The sequence below is a fragment of the Colias eurytheme genome, chromosome 9, assembly GCF_061535395.1.
Source record: "Colias eurytheme isolate Ceu_HAF_F1 chromosome 9, ilColEury1 Martin Lab GWU primary, whole genome shotgun sequence".
Taxonomy (NCBI): domain Eukaryota; kingdom Metazoa; phylum Arthropoda; class Insecta; order Lepidoptera; family Pieridae; genus Colias; species Colias eurytheme.
Window position 1 is genome coordinate 515690 of NC_142988.1, and position 17078 is coordinate 532767.

The 17078-nt window shown below is 31.8% G+C and overlaps 1 protein-coding gene across 2 annotated transcripts in view; it reads left to right on the forward strand.

The window, feature by feature from the left end:
- The window catches only part of sprt (PDZ domain-containing protein sprite), a 48049-nt gene that overhangs the window by 5637 nt on the left and 25334 nt on the right, over positions 1-17078 (forward strand). The window contains exons 2-4 of one of the 2 annotated variants that reach the window (XM_090105718.1): positions 12318-12409; positions 13666-13756; positions 15409-15459. In XM_090105718.1, the coding sequence (XP_089961844.1) occupies positions 12342-12409; positions 13666-13756; positions 15409-15459 (210 nt within the window). In that variant the 5' untranslated portion in view covers positions 12318-12341. The remainder of the gene's footprint in view (positions 1-12317; positions 12410-13665; positions 13757-15408; positions 15460-17078) is intronic. The other variant, XM_090105719.1, reaches the window with a different exon arrangement.

Here is a 17078-nt window from a genome sequence, read left to right on the forward strand (position 1 = left end):
TGGATATAAGATTTTAGCAAAAGCTTTCATTCTCCAAAAGTTGCTCTACTCTACCGATACACTTCACTAAAAAAATTAGAAAATTACATGATTTCGGTTTCTGATTATTTAAAAACTTTATCAATTTAAGTACTCTACGAAACTAAATGAAAATCGCTGTACGTTCAAAACTTGTACATTCATTCGATTGCGTTAGTACTGTACAGCGCAAGTTTATGGGTGTCGAAGGGAAGATGACAATACAAGGGGGTTCGAGTGTGACGGACTTTGACAATGCCCTCAACGGTTTCTAATCTCAATAATATGCGTGTATAATATTATAGTTCAGGTATTACAGGGCTGCCACTGTCCCATTTTAATATTATTTGAACGTAATATTAAAATGTATATTATTTCTGTTAGCTTAAAGTATTTCAATAAAACTTCTGCGCTTGATTTCTTTAACCTGTTAGTAAAACCTAAAATTATGTATTTTATTTATGTTCATAAGCATTGAATTAATTAATAATTTCGGCATCTTATGACAAATCTAACAATTTAATAATAAATTTATTTTTTTATCTATACAGCAAGCAATGGGGATTAATAATGCTATAGGTTTTTTTATGCAAGTATGTATTAAGTAATTATTACAACCCGTAAAATGGTTCGATTTTCAAAGGTGTTTTTAAGATATTATTAATTAAATAGATATATTATTCTATTCGTGTAGCAACCCTTGTGCAAAATGCTCCTGTGAATCCTTTGTCAAGCTACATGTATGTGTGTGTGTTGGTGTAATTTTAATTACAGTAGGGCTCTCTACGCTTCAATTATTTTCTATAATGTTATGAATTAATAAGATTTATGTGTTGCGTAACTCTTTCACACGTCAGGGGTGGAATATAATGAAACGTTATATTTTATTTGTTAAAAGTTTATTTTCGTTAGATCATTGTTTGGGATTCCCGGTGTCATTGACTTCCAGATCGACAGATGAATGTACATGTTTACATTAAATGCATAATACTTACATAATATTTGTTAGATAAAAATAATGTTATCAAACAGTAGACTTGCATAATTAAACCATTTGATTTAATTCGTGAAACACAAAATAGATATTTTTAATACTTACCATTCTAATTTGAATACTTAAATATAATTTGCCGTTACAATATGTATTATAAAAGTACTAATATGCTTTTCGTGAATGACCTATCGATCCCAATATATATTAAAAAAATCTAGAATAACCTATCTACATATTATTATATTTCAAAAATACTATAGCGGTAGATATCTATAACAATGGATCTCAAATAACCCACATCTAACGATCATCAGTAGCATCATATTTTATTCACATATCCAAAGGAGTGCGCCTAAAATCAAGAGAAAGTATTAGTTCGTGAAACCAGTTTATAAAAATGTTAAATATAATGCAGGTCGGCCCACAATGCTGGCCATTAATCTAACTGACAACAACAAACCCTGCTCGGTTTTAAATTACACAAAACTTGTATTAGGAAGTCTCATTTGATATGTTATTTTTAACCGTATCTATTATTATTATTCCGAAAGCTTAAATATAAAACTGTTTATTGCTGCGTCATGCAAATACTAATAAATTGATTTCGCATTCAACAACAAACCGTAAGTAATTGTAATATTCATAGTTGGCTAAAGATAGAGAAATCTCGATTCTATGACATTGTGCCATCGTTCGCAATTCGCATATATAATTGATATCTAAATGTTATTTTCAGTTCCTCTTATTTATTTACGAATTTGAAATAAATTTTATCGTAGAAATGCATATTTGCATTGCCAAATCTTAATGGTATTTTAAAACTAATAGTGTAACGGTTTGAACAATTTTTAATCAAGTCCGAGATGGTCACTTATAATCTGACATATAAATAATTTAAAATTTATTTTAAATCGGAATAGTTTAATTATATTTATGTTGTAGGATCTTAAGTCACACATACATTGAAAGAAAGATAAAGTTTATTGCATGCCTTCAATTTAAAAGCATGTACAAAAAAATTTAACTTTCTTAGGAAACAGTAAAGCGATTGGATTACGGTTAATTCTAATGTATTCGATAATTAATAGTGTTTGTTTCAGTAGTCCGCATTTACAACCTTTAATTTTACTACTTAAGGAAATAAACCATTCCTTTAATGTCATTAAAATTTAAATGGAGAGTTATAAATTAACAGTTTGCTGAAAATTTCTGAGCGAAATAAAAAGCACTCACGATCGAAATATAATGGAAATCTATTTCTTTTTAACGAATGCAATGCAGTCGAAGTTACTTTTAAATAAGTCAACATTGCCAAACGCGTATACAGATTTCCTCATTAGAGTGAAATGCGACGAATCAAATATAATGCACGTTTCCTTGGGCGAGAGGGTCGTTACCTAGAGTATGGTATAACATGTAAGTGAGGGCTTCATTCACGTCCATCAGCCCGTGCATCTAAACTGCTTTGAACTTTAAAGGTCTGCGTGTAATGGACCTGTTACTTTCAATGCACAACGTGAAGGAGATTGTTGGAACTTAGGGCGGCGGGTGAAATAGAATTTCATATTTAGAATGTTGATTTCTAAATTTAACAAAATTTGTGCGTATATATATTTTATATTCTTACACATAACTACTTATAGATAGCTACTGTAGTCTGTAGCAATATGGTAAAACGCATAAAGTACCTACGCTGTCTCATCCCACGTGGTCTAACTATAATAATATGGTAAATACGAGCTTATCATCGCGTCCGCGTTAAAATGTAGAAGCCCTTCTAACATTGAGAAACACCACACACAAAAAAGAGAGCTTATCGTAAAAGCAAGCTTAGCGTATAATTAGATAAAACCGCTAAATAAACTTTATTTTTTATAAGCTGGTGTCAGACAAAAAATTTGCAAGCGTTTAGAGAAGATATGAAAGAAGGATTGCATCCCTGACATCAAATTCTTATAACAGGGGTCAGGGATTCCTATCAGAAAATAGAATCGAAACGGCTCTCAATGATAACATCAAGTCGTTTCTTCGAGAATAGCATATCTATACATACATAATAAATCTGTAGAAGGGTCAATTCTGTACATTGAAAATATTGAAAAAATAAATAGCAGGGGGTGTTACTGGATCGATACCAAACCCAAATATGTGATTAAAAAAATTTTTGTCTGTCTGTCTGTCTGTATGTGAAGGCATCACGTAAAAACTAACGGTTCGATTTCGATGAAACTCGGTATAATTATACCTTATTATCCTGGGCATAAAATAGGATACTTTTTATCCCGGAAAAATACGTAGAAATAAATAAATCTTAATTTTTCCGCCCGGACGGAGTCACGGGCGGAAGCTAGTTTCAAATAAAATGAGTTATCTCTTGAAAGCAAACATTTCACCAATCATCATTGGTATAATAATGCATGATACTTAGTCAATAAGTTAGCTTAGATAATATAGAGCAAGCTTTTAAATTGATAAAATTAAGGAAGTCGAGTGATACATTATCGAGTATTGTCTTCGTAACAAATTTTATTAAAAAGCAACCCTCCTAATTAAAAACACATGTCCATAGAGCAACGGATGACAACCTATGATAGCGTAACTCTTAATTACCCAAAAACTCAACCCTTAAAAGTAAGACATTGGGTTCCATATGCTTACTTATAAGGGTATCTAATATGCGATGCTGACCAAAAAAAGTATCTTGTCGAGTGAACAGTGTTTCTTAAACGATAGGTGTGATCTCAATCATAGAGCGTGCACGACAAGTCTCATTACGCAGAAAGTCCGGGTGATGCGGAGTGTAAATACTATATGTTACGTGCGCTTTTTTGTTCGCGTTTCTATTTCACCTGAAAACGAACAACGAGATCATTGAACTGCTATTATATTATATTGCGATGTCTCTTGGAAACTGATTATGGCATAGTTGTCACTCTCTAGTTATGTTATGCATTACAATAAATGCATTCGTAATCATTGAATTGCCATTCAACTTTACTGTTCTTTTTTTCAGTCTGCTATTTTATAATGGTCTTGCATACGAACTCATTAGAGTCATAACATACTTAAGTCAATCTTGTTGATGTTATCTTGAAAATTGTCGTTGTTCGGTTAAAATTCGGTTGCTCTACCAATATCGAAGTTTTGATAAATCAAATAGGTTGAGATCCAATATCTTAGGAGCCATTCCGAGATGCTAAGTAGCCAATTCAAGCCACCAACCATAAATTGTAAAGATAATCGTCTATCTTTTGCTATTTTGCTGAAGGGCACAAAACAAACTTCTACATTAAATACATTAGAGAAGTAAGGACATCAATTTACTCCCCCGAGTCAACAGACCCAACCCGTCGTGTCCGTTACGATAACAGGAAATTTAGTAATAATTTTTCTGAGCCGGAACAAAGAAAACAGCTACAAATTGTTCACTAACTACTGCCAAGCCTGTATCTAATGGAAAAACAATTGACTCAATTATTGTACTATCGCTTGGTGAAAATGATGAAACTAGATAGAAGCGATGTTTATGTCTGTATATTGTATAGCGATTAATAAAGTGCAATGTGCATACGGCATAGGTACCAATCTATTGTAGTAGTTGAAAGTGAGTAGTATATTGATATTCCAGTAATACTTTAATTCTCGACTCTACATTTGAATAAAAAATATTCTTGAAAGTCAAATAAATTAAGAAATTTCGTCGATAGATTTACAACCTTTCTACAGTTACGAACCTACAACTCAAAATTGCATTTGTAACTTGTATATTACCTCCCATATATTTATTCGTTTTGTAATATCGTAAATGTAAGTTTGTAAGTAAATGCAGTAAGAATAACGTGGGAGTCTCCGCCGCGTCACGCTCGGGCTGCGCCCTCCGCCCTTCGCCCTGCACCTGTGTTCACGCGCGGCTGCTGCTGCACTTGACTTTCTGCGGAATTTATTGGTTTATCCATAGCTATGTACACTGTACAGTGCGTAAATTACATAGCTTCCTGTTCGTCAACTTTCTTTATAACGGTTATAAAAATATCAGTAAGCAACACAATAAACTATTGTAGGTAGGCACACAGGTAAAATATTCCCTTATATAGAATCCAGAATATAAATGAAAATAATGTAGAGTGTATACAGAAATAATGTTTACAAACAAATAATAAATAACGCAACTGACTGTTTTGCGCGACTCTACCACATTATAAAACATCTATCCAGAATTTAAAAAACCTTAGTACAAAAATTCCTAACCTAAAGGTTAGATGATAATCGCTTTTAATAATAACATTAAAATTCTACGATAAGGTAATACAAGTTTTCCATGAAGCTTTTAGTATGCAGGCGTCTCGTGTTACATCGTTTATTATATTCCATAATCACATAATCATTGGAACATGACTTCATTAGACACGTGGTGATCTCCGCGTAGAAATTGTAGAAAATTGTATGATAGTATAATGTTAACAGCCCGGCCTGTAATTATGCAAAATCAACCAATGCTTTCGCGTTTAAATAATTTGTAACGATATGAGATTTTAATTAAAAGATAAGTCTATTATGATGAAAACGAGCGTTAGACACCATAATTGATTGCATTCATAAACAGGTACTTAGCCCATTCGCTATTTATTACTGTCGTATAACTTTATTAATTATTTTATTATTATTGAGGAACTAGTAGGTAATATATGACACAAGTCTGCAGTCACCTATATTCGCATTTGGGTAACTAATCTTCATCTGAGGCATGAGACGTTCACATAGAGTTCAAAAACAGCGAAATCTGTCGAGAAGCATTTAAAATCTATGATAAAATCGAAGCGAATATATGTATTGCGCACAGCTCCATTTGGGGAACACAACTTGTTACATTATTAATCAGTATATGATTATGCGTCTGCAATTAACTTTCATTATCATATAATTTGTCGCTTTAATTTATGCGTGTTTCTTGTAATTACGAGATTGTTAGACGGAGTGACATCGCGTCTCTAGGAACCGCAAACTAAGCGCAATTTACACTCGATTTCTATAATATAATCGATGATTTCCTACTAGAACATTTCCGCGTATCACTTCACACTTGATATATTATTTCCTTTACTCATTATAATGTGTTATGATAACGACATGCGGCGCAGAACGCGTGAAAGGATGAACGAAGTCAGAAAAAAATATTATAAAAAACGTCAATAAAATTTTTATTTTCTTTACTTGAATAATTTCGTATTATAATAGCTCAAATAAAATTATCGACATTATTTACATGTTATTTACACATGTGATTTATAATTTTTTAAGTATTCATTTCAATAATTTTCAAATTAAATTGATTTATGAGATTTGTGTGCGTAATAGCTATATAAAACAATTTCCAACGGTTAGTTTGTTAATTGCTTTTTATATAAAAATAACTGCTTCTCTCCTACTAAAGTATTTGGCTTCATACATTTTACCGAGCCATATTCGTTACACATACAATTTATATAATATAAAAATATGTGTTTATATATTATATCGTAAAAATTTCGATCACTGGGCTACCATGCAGTTAACACTAGTTTGAACGAATAAAATTTATGCATCGTTTGTGACTAATTAGAGAGCCACATTTCTGCGTGTCTGCATACATTGTACCTACTGATTTCAGAGGTATGCAGGCGTTTGTTTATAATATAAATGTAAGCAGGTGCAATGTTATATTGTTAAATATATTCTTATGTGATAAAATGTGTATTGGTTCGATGTTATTCCATGAAATATTTTCCGTTTAAAATAATCGTTTGTTAAAGTTTGAAAAGGCCCAAAGGCGATGTCGGTTCATGGTTTTACGAGAAAGAATAAAAAAATCAGTGTGGCTTGAGACCGGTTCGTGCACGCCTTGCTATCAGAATTTTGATCATCGGAACAATTCCAAAGCACATTCGCAGAAATAAGTACTGAAATAGATTAAAATTCGTAGAAATGGTTGTACAATTATGAAATAACTATTACCTATTGAAAGATTAAATTAACTTTTATTAATAACTCTACAAACTTTAAACTCAAATTTTTACATCCCAAATATTTATGGAATGTTAACTATGTGGCATATCAAAACTGACCCTAAGTTAGGTACAACTATAAGCTTCTTGGGTACAACTTGCAAGATTTATACGGAATGTCAAAATGTGATTAGAAATGATTTACGATGCATGGAACATTCACGTTAATTCACTTTCGATGAAATAAAAATATTAGATCTCTATCTGAATGTAAATATATATTACATAGGTACACACGCGTTTTTGGCACCCGTTGATTTATAATGATTAATGGAATGCGATCTGATACGTTTCGTGGAGTGTGAAGTGTGAATATTTTTTGTTCATCTGTGGTGAATCTTAACACTTTTTTTGTAATGATACATGGCACCATGTCATCATATATTTTATTACATACGATTAAACTGCACCTGCGACAGATTACTAAAAGTAGAGAAAGTAGCATGGAATTAAAAAAATATATATTTTAATAAGGGTTTGATATAAGGCTTAGATCTTGTTATCACTTATCATGATTGCACGGTTCAAAGGATACTATGGTATTATTTTAACGGAAATTGTGGTTTGGACACAAATTTATGGATTCATTGTGTAGCAAGATTTATACAAGTGTGAGAAACTTATTTGGACAGTACTTAACGTGTTTTATTGTCGCGCGATGTTTGGTGAGAACCGTTTTGTTATTGGCTCCAAGATTCGACAAAATTCAATATTTACTCTATTTAAATATTATTTTTAAAATGTCTCTGTGATACTTTTAAACAGGAATATATTCTTCTAATATTATAAATGTGAAAGTTTGTAAGGATGTGTGTGTGTGTTTGTTACTCTTTCACGCAAATACTTCTGAACCGGTTACAATGAAATTTAGCACACATGTAGAGGGTAACTTGGATTAACATATAGGATAGGTTTTATCCTGGAAATCCCACTGGAACGGGAACTATGCGAGTTTTTCTTTAAAAACGCGGGCGAAGCCGCGGTCGGAAATCTAGTGTTTATCTAAACGTTGTTAAAGTAACGACTGAATTATTAGTCCACTATTTAAATTAAAGTATGTACTTAAAGATAACATAGTTTGTCGTTTCTTTAAAAATATACTGTTTTTAATCTGCCTTTGACTTATAATGAGCTTGTATGTATGATACCGGTTGGTAAATTAATTTCATCGTATTTACTGTCGAATATTTTCTCGATATTTTGAAGATAATTAATCTTATAACTTTTTGTGGATAGACATACACATAATATACCTACTTCTTACTTTTCACGTTTCACATAGATTTACTTATAGAGTAGAGTAGTTCCTATAGAGCTCTACATTTTTCCAGAAACAATGAAAGAGCGAGCAATTGGCATACGTATAAATTTTCAATTTATGTTCGTTGTAAGTACCTATACAAAAGGTATTACGTTACTAAATGAAACAAAATTTGTTAAGCCTTATAATTTATAGATAAGGTTATTTATTTATGCTAGAATAACTTAATTATGTGACAACCTGTTTATTATAATTAGAAACACTTATAATAGAGTAAGGCGTAAGAAAGTAAGTGGCACTAAATGTGTAAATTATAACAGATATAGGCTGTCTTTGTTATAAAAAATATTGCACGCCTCATAAGCGAAGCGTTGAGGTGGGTACTACTGTCACTTCGCGCAAAACATCTGATTTTTCAAACTTAAAATGTCTTTATGTATTATACATTGCACTTGTAAGATAATACATACACACACATATTAAGAAAAAACACTATTTTTAACGTTCATGGTATTTTTGATGTCATTTTTGTTATTTAAACTAGTTAAAAAACAGTTTAAAAAAGTTCTGTCTTGGACGTCCGTGTGTCTGTATGTGCGGATCCTTTTTCTTGTTAACACGATAGCGACCGAAATACTTTACTAATCGAGTCTTTTGCACGCCTCATAAGCGAAGCGTTGAGGTGGGTACTACTGTCACTTCGCGCAAAACATCTGATTTTTCAAACTTAAAATGTCTTTATGTATCATACATTGCACTTGTAAGATAATACATACACACACATATTAAGAAAAAACACTACTTTTAACGTTCATGATATTTTTGATGTCATTTTTGTTATTTAAACTAGTTAAAAAACAGTTTAAAAAAGTTCTGTCTTGGACGTCCGTGTGTCTGTATGTGCGGATCCTTTTTCTTGTTAACACGATAGCGACCGAAATACTTTACTAATCGAGTCTTTTTTTTTCTCTTACGCTTGAGTATGCTCAGGAATAGAACCCTTTCATTTTTCAGGGTCTGATTCGATGTGGTTTAATTGTTATTAAATAAACAAAAATAATAATTAATAAATATTTATTAAAAAAAAATTATGAGGCGTGCACTTTTGGATTTTCCAAATTATTTTTTTCTCTTACGCTTGAGTATGCTCAGGAATAGAACCCTTTCATTTTTCAGGGTCTGATTCGATGTGGTTTAATTGTTATTAAATAAACAAAAATAATAATTAATAAATATTTATTAAAAAAAATTATGAGGCGTGCACTTTTGGATTTTCCAAATTATTTTGATTTACTATACCTATTACAATTTATTACAAGAAAAATATCAAAATATTATTATTTCGTAAATACGGGTGAGAAGAGTGACCTTAATTTAGTTTTATTTAACGAACAATTTCTCTATCTTATTATTATTTTAATTTAAGCTACAAGTATATTCAATAATGACGCGTTAAAACGCCCGTGTATCACCAGCCTAACATTTCCACGTCTCAAGATAACGCTCTATTGATGCGTCCGCACGTAACGCCGGGTGATTAGTTTATTTAGCCGGAAAGACTGCGTCATCTGCGCAACATACCTACCCTTCTTTAGAAATATATCGTCAAATGATGACCGTTAGATAACGAACGTGTCAACTTACTAATTATGAAATTTTGTATCTTTCTTTGGATGTTTATAGGTTACAGAATAGTTTTAGTAATAGGTAAAAGCTTCATATTATGATGGCAATATTACCTATAGGTAATGAATGTCTGTCTGGTGGTCATTAAACATTCATTGTTGACGACGCGGTTGGCGCAGTGGTAAAGTAACTGCCTACTGAGCCGACGGTCCCGGGTTCGATCCCCGGTCAGGGCAAATATTTGTGTGATGAACTCAATTATTTGTTCTTGGGTCTGGGTGTTATTATCTATATATGTACCTATTTATTAAATATTATATTTATCGTCGCCTAGTACCCACAACACAAGCCTTAATTGAGCTTACTGTGGGACTAGGTCGATTTGTGTAATAATGTCCTATAATATTTATTTATTTATTATTTATTATTATTTATTGTTCATTTGAGTCAATGTAATAGATAAAATATGCAACCTTAAGGAATCGGTACTCAAATACTCAAAAACCTGCAGAAAATAAATCACAACCCCGTAGACATCAAATTCATATCCATGAACATCTAAAATTATCAATTTCTATACGACTCAAAGGCAATGAAGGAAATAGCAAAGCGTTAGAACAGGAAAGGGAAAAAGGATTTAAGCTTCAGGAATTGTGTCGTCATGTTCCTTTTAATTGTCGTTTCCTGATTTTTAAATATTTAACTATGTTATATATTATGTTATTATAAGATTATTTTAAACTTGCTTAATAATAGCAATAGGTAGTGAACTTTATAAATGACGTAAGTCCTAAGCTTTTCGTTTTGCTACGTCATTGCTTTGAGATAAAATGTGTATGGCTTTTATCTAAGCTGGTGATTTATATAGCAATAAAACCCGCAAATTATGATATTTAACATTTATTTATTAGTATATAAAATGATATAAATACTTGAAAGTGAATAGACATGCTGACTCTAGGTCACCATAGCCATTTATAGACCGTATCGACACTTCATTAAGAGGTATGCGGTCAAGCACGAGCTCCCAATGCGTTTTATCTCAATTTTCTCGCTTAACTATGCTCGTACGATTCCTTTTTAATTTAATCTCTAATAAGAGAAAATTGCAAATAAATTATGCAACAATATTTAGTTAACTAATTATTTTTTTATCAAATACGATATTTAAAAGATACGCCTTTGTTTTTGGGAACGTCAGTTAAAAAGTAATAAATTCGTATGTACATACCTCGATGAGCTTATAAACCTACATGCGTAGAATTAATACATTACTGAAGTAATCTTTAATCAGTATCGTACAATGTAAAGGTCTATTTACACATACTATTCTTTGAAGCTGAAAGTTAGCTGTTCATATATAGAATATATTTCGTAGCGTTAAATAAATTCCAACTACTATAATCGGGCGAGAGCTTTCATAGTTTATCAGATAAACACCGCATGTGACGTCGGGGCCATTATATGTAAATCTGGCGTTGGGAATACGAAGATTATTGCGATAACAGATTTATAAATGGATGGCATTACTTACACGGTAGTTGAGTGGTAGTGTACGACTGGACGTAGCAATATGTGAAAATATCAAGCCTAATTGTTGAGGGCTACAACCATGTAGGGATTCCAATTAGGTACCAACGGTGTTTGAGAAAAGACAAGAAAAATGAAATTTTTTATCTAACTAGGTACTGATCTTAAAATTGAAAGGAGTAAAACCTAACATATAGAGGTCATATTTTATCTTGGTAAATTAAGAAGTTTAGCAAGTTAGCAAATTATACAATAAGCATCAAATTTGAATACATCGGAAGGCTGCATTTGTGCAATCCTCCAATAGTTCCCATGACGCTGAGTCACTCACGTAATGCAGTAATTATTATGTTAGCGATTGCCACGGGTGTTGTGCAAACCGCGTATCTGCCAACATGCTGCCAACCGATTGAGCAAAGATGTGTAATTGCTCTTACGGTTAACAAAAGATCGTTTGATGTGTTTAAAGTGATTTGTAATGGAATTGTTTTCATTTTTATTACTACCTGAATTACCTATTGAGTTATTTATAGCTATTGTTGAACTTCTGGTTTTAACAATTATATATTTTACACAATTATTACCATCAGCATTAAATATACACTATTCAGAAATAAAATGGGTTTTACTATTGGTCTTATAAAATTTAAAACGATACACTTCTAAGAAAAACATATGAAACCAATTTTAAGTTTTGTCTCCTGAACAAAACCTAGAATTCGCAAAAGATGAACATGAACTTGCTGGGATAACATTTTATGTGCATACTGTATCTATAAAATTAATAATCAACATAGCTTAATATGTGTAAAGCCTTAACAATTTGTAATATGAGGTTTTTTTTCAGGTCTTATGAACAATCGCCGTGGCGATGTCGGCGGTGATGAGCACGCTGTCGATGATCAGTGGCGGCCGCCGGGCTCATAGGAAACTTGCAAGGTAACGTTATTGTAGAAACAAATACATATTTAGTTTGTACAACAGGTCATGTATTCACCACCTCTTGAAATAGTATGCAATAACATAACAATAACCTATAACCACACCTATAACATAATGGTTTTTATAAGAATTTTATAAAAGGACGCAATACATTAATACAGAGTAACAATAAAAAGGGCTTCTTAAAATTATTGGCCTGTTGTTTATTTAGTAACATATAATACACTGCAGGTAATATAATGTGAGTCTATATGTTATTTACTTTATGAAATGCTTGTGTAGGTGTAAATTTTACATACGTGTTCATTTGGGCATTAAGGTAAACCTGTTTTCAATTCTATTGATAATGAAGTACTTACGTTTTAGTGTAGAAGGTAAACGAGCATGTAGCGTGTTAATTTTATCGTATCTCACCCACAATAATATGTTCTACTGCCCACCCTGAAAGTTAAAGTAAGCAGCGTCTTCTAATGTAGAGCCACAAAACATAGAAACGTAAAGTGAATATCATATTTTGCTCTACAGCTATATAGAGTTGTAGAGTCGATTAGAGGCGTATTTTTTATTATTCAACTAAAATATACGTCAACGTTAACTTGAAACCGACATTTTGATAAATATTTTACAAATTATACAGACTATACATATAATATATATCTTACCTATCTACCTCATATTAATCTATTCGATATTCTGAGATAAAATTAATGAAAACAAATAACGTTTTCTAATCTGTCCATTCATGTGATATTTATATCTCAAATTTAAACTTTAACTTCATGCGTCTTCCCCTGACGCAAGCGAAAAGCACAATATCCACTAGAAATACTCTGCAGCACCGCGGCCGGTGCATGCGTCTGCGCATCATTAATTTTATTGCATGCGCTAGACGCAAGATGAATTGAAAGTTGGCGACGAGATGCGAGCATATGCATGACGGACGGCGTTGCTTGTATTTTATTGACCTACTCGTATAAATATTATGTATACCTATGCCTCGTATATATGCGTGTCTGGAATAATAATTATAATGATCATCTCAAAGCCTATCTAACTTTACTACAATTTGCTATTTCAATTCAGACGACTTTTATCGTGCTTCTTAATTATGTATGTCTATTTACACTATTATTAAATTCCTCGAGCGTATTATATTGCGTATGAGCATTATTTATTTTTCTATTACAAATATTTACACTCAAAAATATAATGTTAGAACTTAGAAGCCATTTCAAATACTGTAATTGTTCCAGCAGCCGCAAATCGGGGCAGTACTCCGACGTCGGCGAGGACCGCACGCGCAGCCACCATGACCTCAGCAAGCAGCAGCGATCTGCCTCTATGGTAAATATCTCTGTAGTATAGGTATAAAATTGTAATAATATGTATATGCAAAAAAAAAACTAAAAGTTATATGTACATATATGAAATATCCGAGCGAAACATCGGACATCCAAATAAAATTGAAGATTACAATGTAACATTTTAGTGTTTTTATTACTGTTGGCGTATAACCGTTACGCCGTATCAAAGGCGTATCCTTTACGCATATTTAATTGCTAGTTTTTTCTTGAGAGGAGAGTACTTATGAGTCATCTTTGCTCTTTGGAGCGAAAGAATTTCTTTAGATGTGTATTTAATTTACATTGCAATGTATGATTTGGCTTTTAAATTAATGTTAAATATCTAAATGTTACATATCAAGACAAAGAGATCCACCAAGATTATCTCAAGCCAAGCTTATCAGGCAAGGGTGTCTCTACAAACTTTAACTGAAGCTCATTTGAGAGAGCCAAAATATAAATGACAAGCTGTACCGCGCAGTTTCAACGGGCAAATCCAAGTATTTTGTATACTTAGGTCATGTGATATTCTTATGTATAAAACTGTAAAGTTTCTTCCAGTACATTTTTCATTAAAGAGTCATTCGAGTCCAAACATTCATACATCCATCCTCACAAACGTTCGCATTTAAGCAGTTCAATTTATTGTAAAACACTGCGGTAACAGCCCTATTTCTAATGACTGGAACATACCAGCAATAGTCGCGGGGTAATTAAAGAAAAGTAAAATTCTGTGTAATCCCAGTCGGCCACCGAGTACGGGCATGCAATTACAATACTTCCTCGTTTCACTCGCGTTCCTGCGCACAAAAAATCTAATTTCAATTAGAATGCCTATTTCTTGTTTAGAAAATAAAAATTAAGAAGATTACTTCTGAGAACTGATTCTTTAAAGTTGTTCGTATTCGTTGGTATTCGCGTTGTTGATGTGTTATTGATAGAAAGGATTTCTGTTTAATTTAACTTTTTAGGTCATTTCATCACAAAAAAGAAATTGTAAAAATTTCTAGAGGTAATTTATATAGAGCAAGGTTTAAAAAAATATTCAAATATTTTAGGTTTATATGATTAACTTATTGCTTTGTATCAGGCGATTTTAATTATTTCCATTTATCTACCATTTAAGCCGTTGCATAAATCAACATGTTCAGATAAAAAAGTAAAAAACACATCCCAAAAATTAACTGAATACAAATTATCACTTACGGGGAACCAAAAAAGCTTCTCATGTAAGTAGGTATATTATATTTATACCTACCTATTTTTATAATAAAACACAATTTTAAAGATACGTATATTTTAGTTAATTTAATATGTATATTTATTGTGAAACTTTATATCTACTTCAAGGTTAAAGGTTTTTTGGTAATGTTCTTGTTTTATTGTGTTTTTATTTCGTTTTTTTTTTTTTCACGGAAGAGCAATTAATAATTTTCAATAAACATGTACTCCAAAACTAATGAAGTCATTTGATATTCTCATTTTTTGTATATCTAAGCTTACGTTCACATAAAAACATATTGGAACGCTCATTAAAAACACATTTTATATTCAAGCATGAGCTTTGTGGCGATCGCCGAAACGCGCACAAAGCACAGAGGCCTGTACTCAAACATTAATTAACATTACAATTAAGAGGTCTGTTTGTTGCAGCAAACGCTGGAGACGGGAGGGGTCGTTAACCTGGAGAATCTGGAAGCCAAGGTAAAGTGCATCTTTAATCTTTATACATCACTACATGTCAGCTAAAGCAGTTTTAGGTAGGTACTCCCAAATTCTACTGTTTCGAGTCGTAGACAGTGTTAGAATGATTTTTTTGTGAAAATTTTTACTGAAATAGATACCATATATATACCACACATATTCATTACATAGTTATTAATTATACATATTTTATTTCGAGTTTAAGTCAGTATTAACAATGCAATGGTACAAAAAATTGGATGCTTCGTCATAAACATAATAATTATAATCTGATCGTGTTCTATATTTTTAATTAAAATTAAATTAATACATTTTAAGCAAACCTGAGAGAAAGATAAGGTCGGCACAATTCTTCAGGTAACTGTGGATGATACTATCTATCCGTTTAATTGTTTATTCCGTATTCCCTGGCACTTCGAGACTAATTGTGTGTCAAGATAAATGTAGTTCTCATACTGTTTATCTTTTCATAGAGATGAAGTTAATCGGCAACGGGATTGAAATGCTTTAAATATTCAGTATACTGTTAGGTACATAGGTGAATTAATTGCTAACATTGCCTCGTAAAGTAGGTTAATACCAATTAAACATTTATAGATACCCTTGAAAATCGTTTATAAATCATATCTAACTTTATTATTCATAATTAAACATTATAATGTAAATGTTGTTTTTATGCCATCAAAATTATAATTATCTATAGGCGCGTTGAATAAAGTTATTATTTTCATTATTGATTATACGATTTTTTTTAGATGCTAAATTATACAATCGAAATAAATAGATACTTATATAAGTATCTATTTATTTCTACGGTATAGTTAATGATAAGATATCGATTTCAATATAACTTTTAATAAGCCAAACTTTCCTGTAAGTTCAATACCAAACGCATGATGGTTCATTAACCATAGAAGTTAGTGAATGAAAGATTGAAAGGTTAATCGATAACCACTAATTAGTGACATCTCTATGAGTGGCATAACAATCGGCTGAGATACGATCTGATGGACGCGTGCGTCACGTGTCGTGACTCCCTGACGTGATGTGCCGTACGGTTTCTGTTTCACATAAGGTTCCAATTAAAATAATTATACGCAATCAAAGTTCAAAGGGCTCATCTTTCTAGATATATATTGTTATTTATGTTTAAATTCAAACAATTATTTTTCGACTAGACGTTGAATCGTCGAATACATGGCTGATCGGAAAGCAGTAATCAATCTTATTACGCGATTTGATTTTTCTAGTATTACCTATATGCTATTCTGTGATAAATACGTTCACACATAATTTGTTTCAAATAAAGGTAGACAAGTTGCAACTCGGTTTGATTTCATTTGATTTAATTATTGCGAACTAATAAGGTTAGATTGATATATTCCAGTGAGTCAATATGGTTTCATGAGAATGTTGTCTTGCTCTCAGTAATAATCGATAATTTATGTGTAAGTACCTAAAATAATACTGTAGCAATCAATATGTCTCTTATGTATTTTATTACTTTTCTTTAAAACATAGAGACGTAATTAAAAATTACTAACAATAATCGTACATCACATTGTACTTGATCTGAAGTTAATTCATATGCATTGAAAACGATCATCAGTTTCACATTC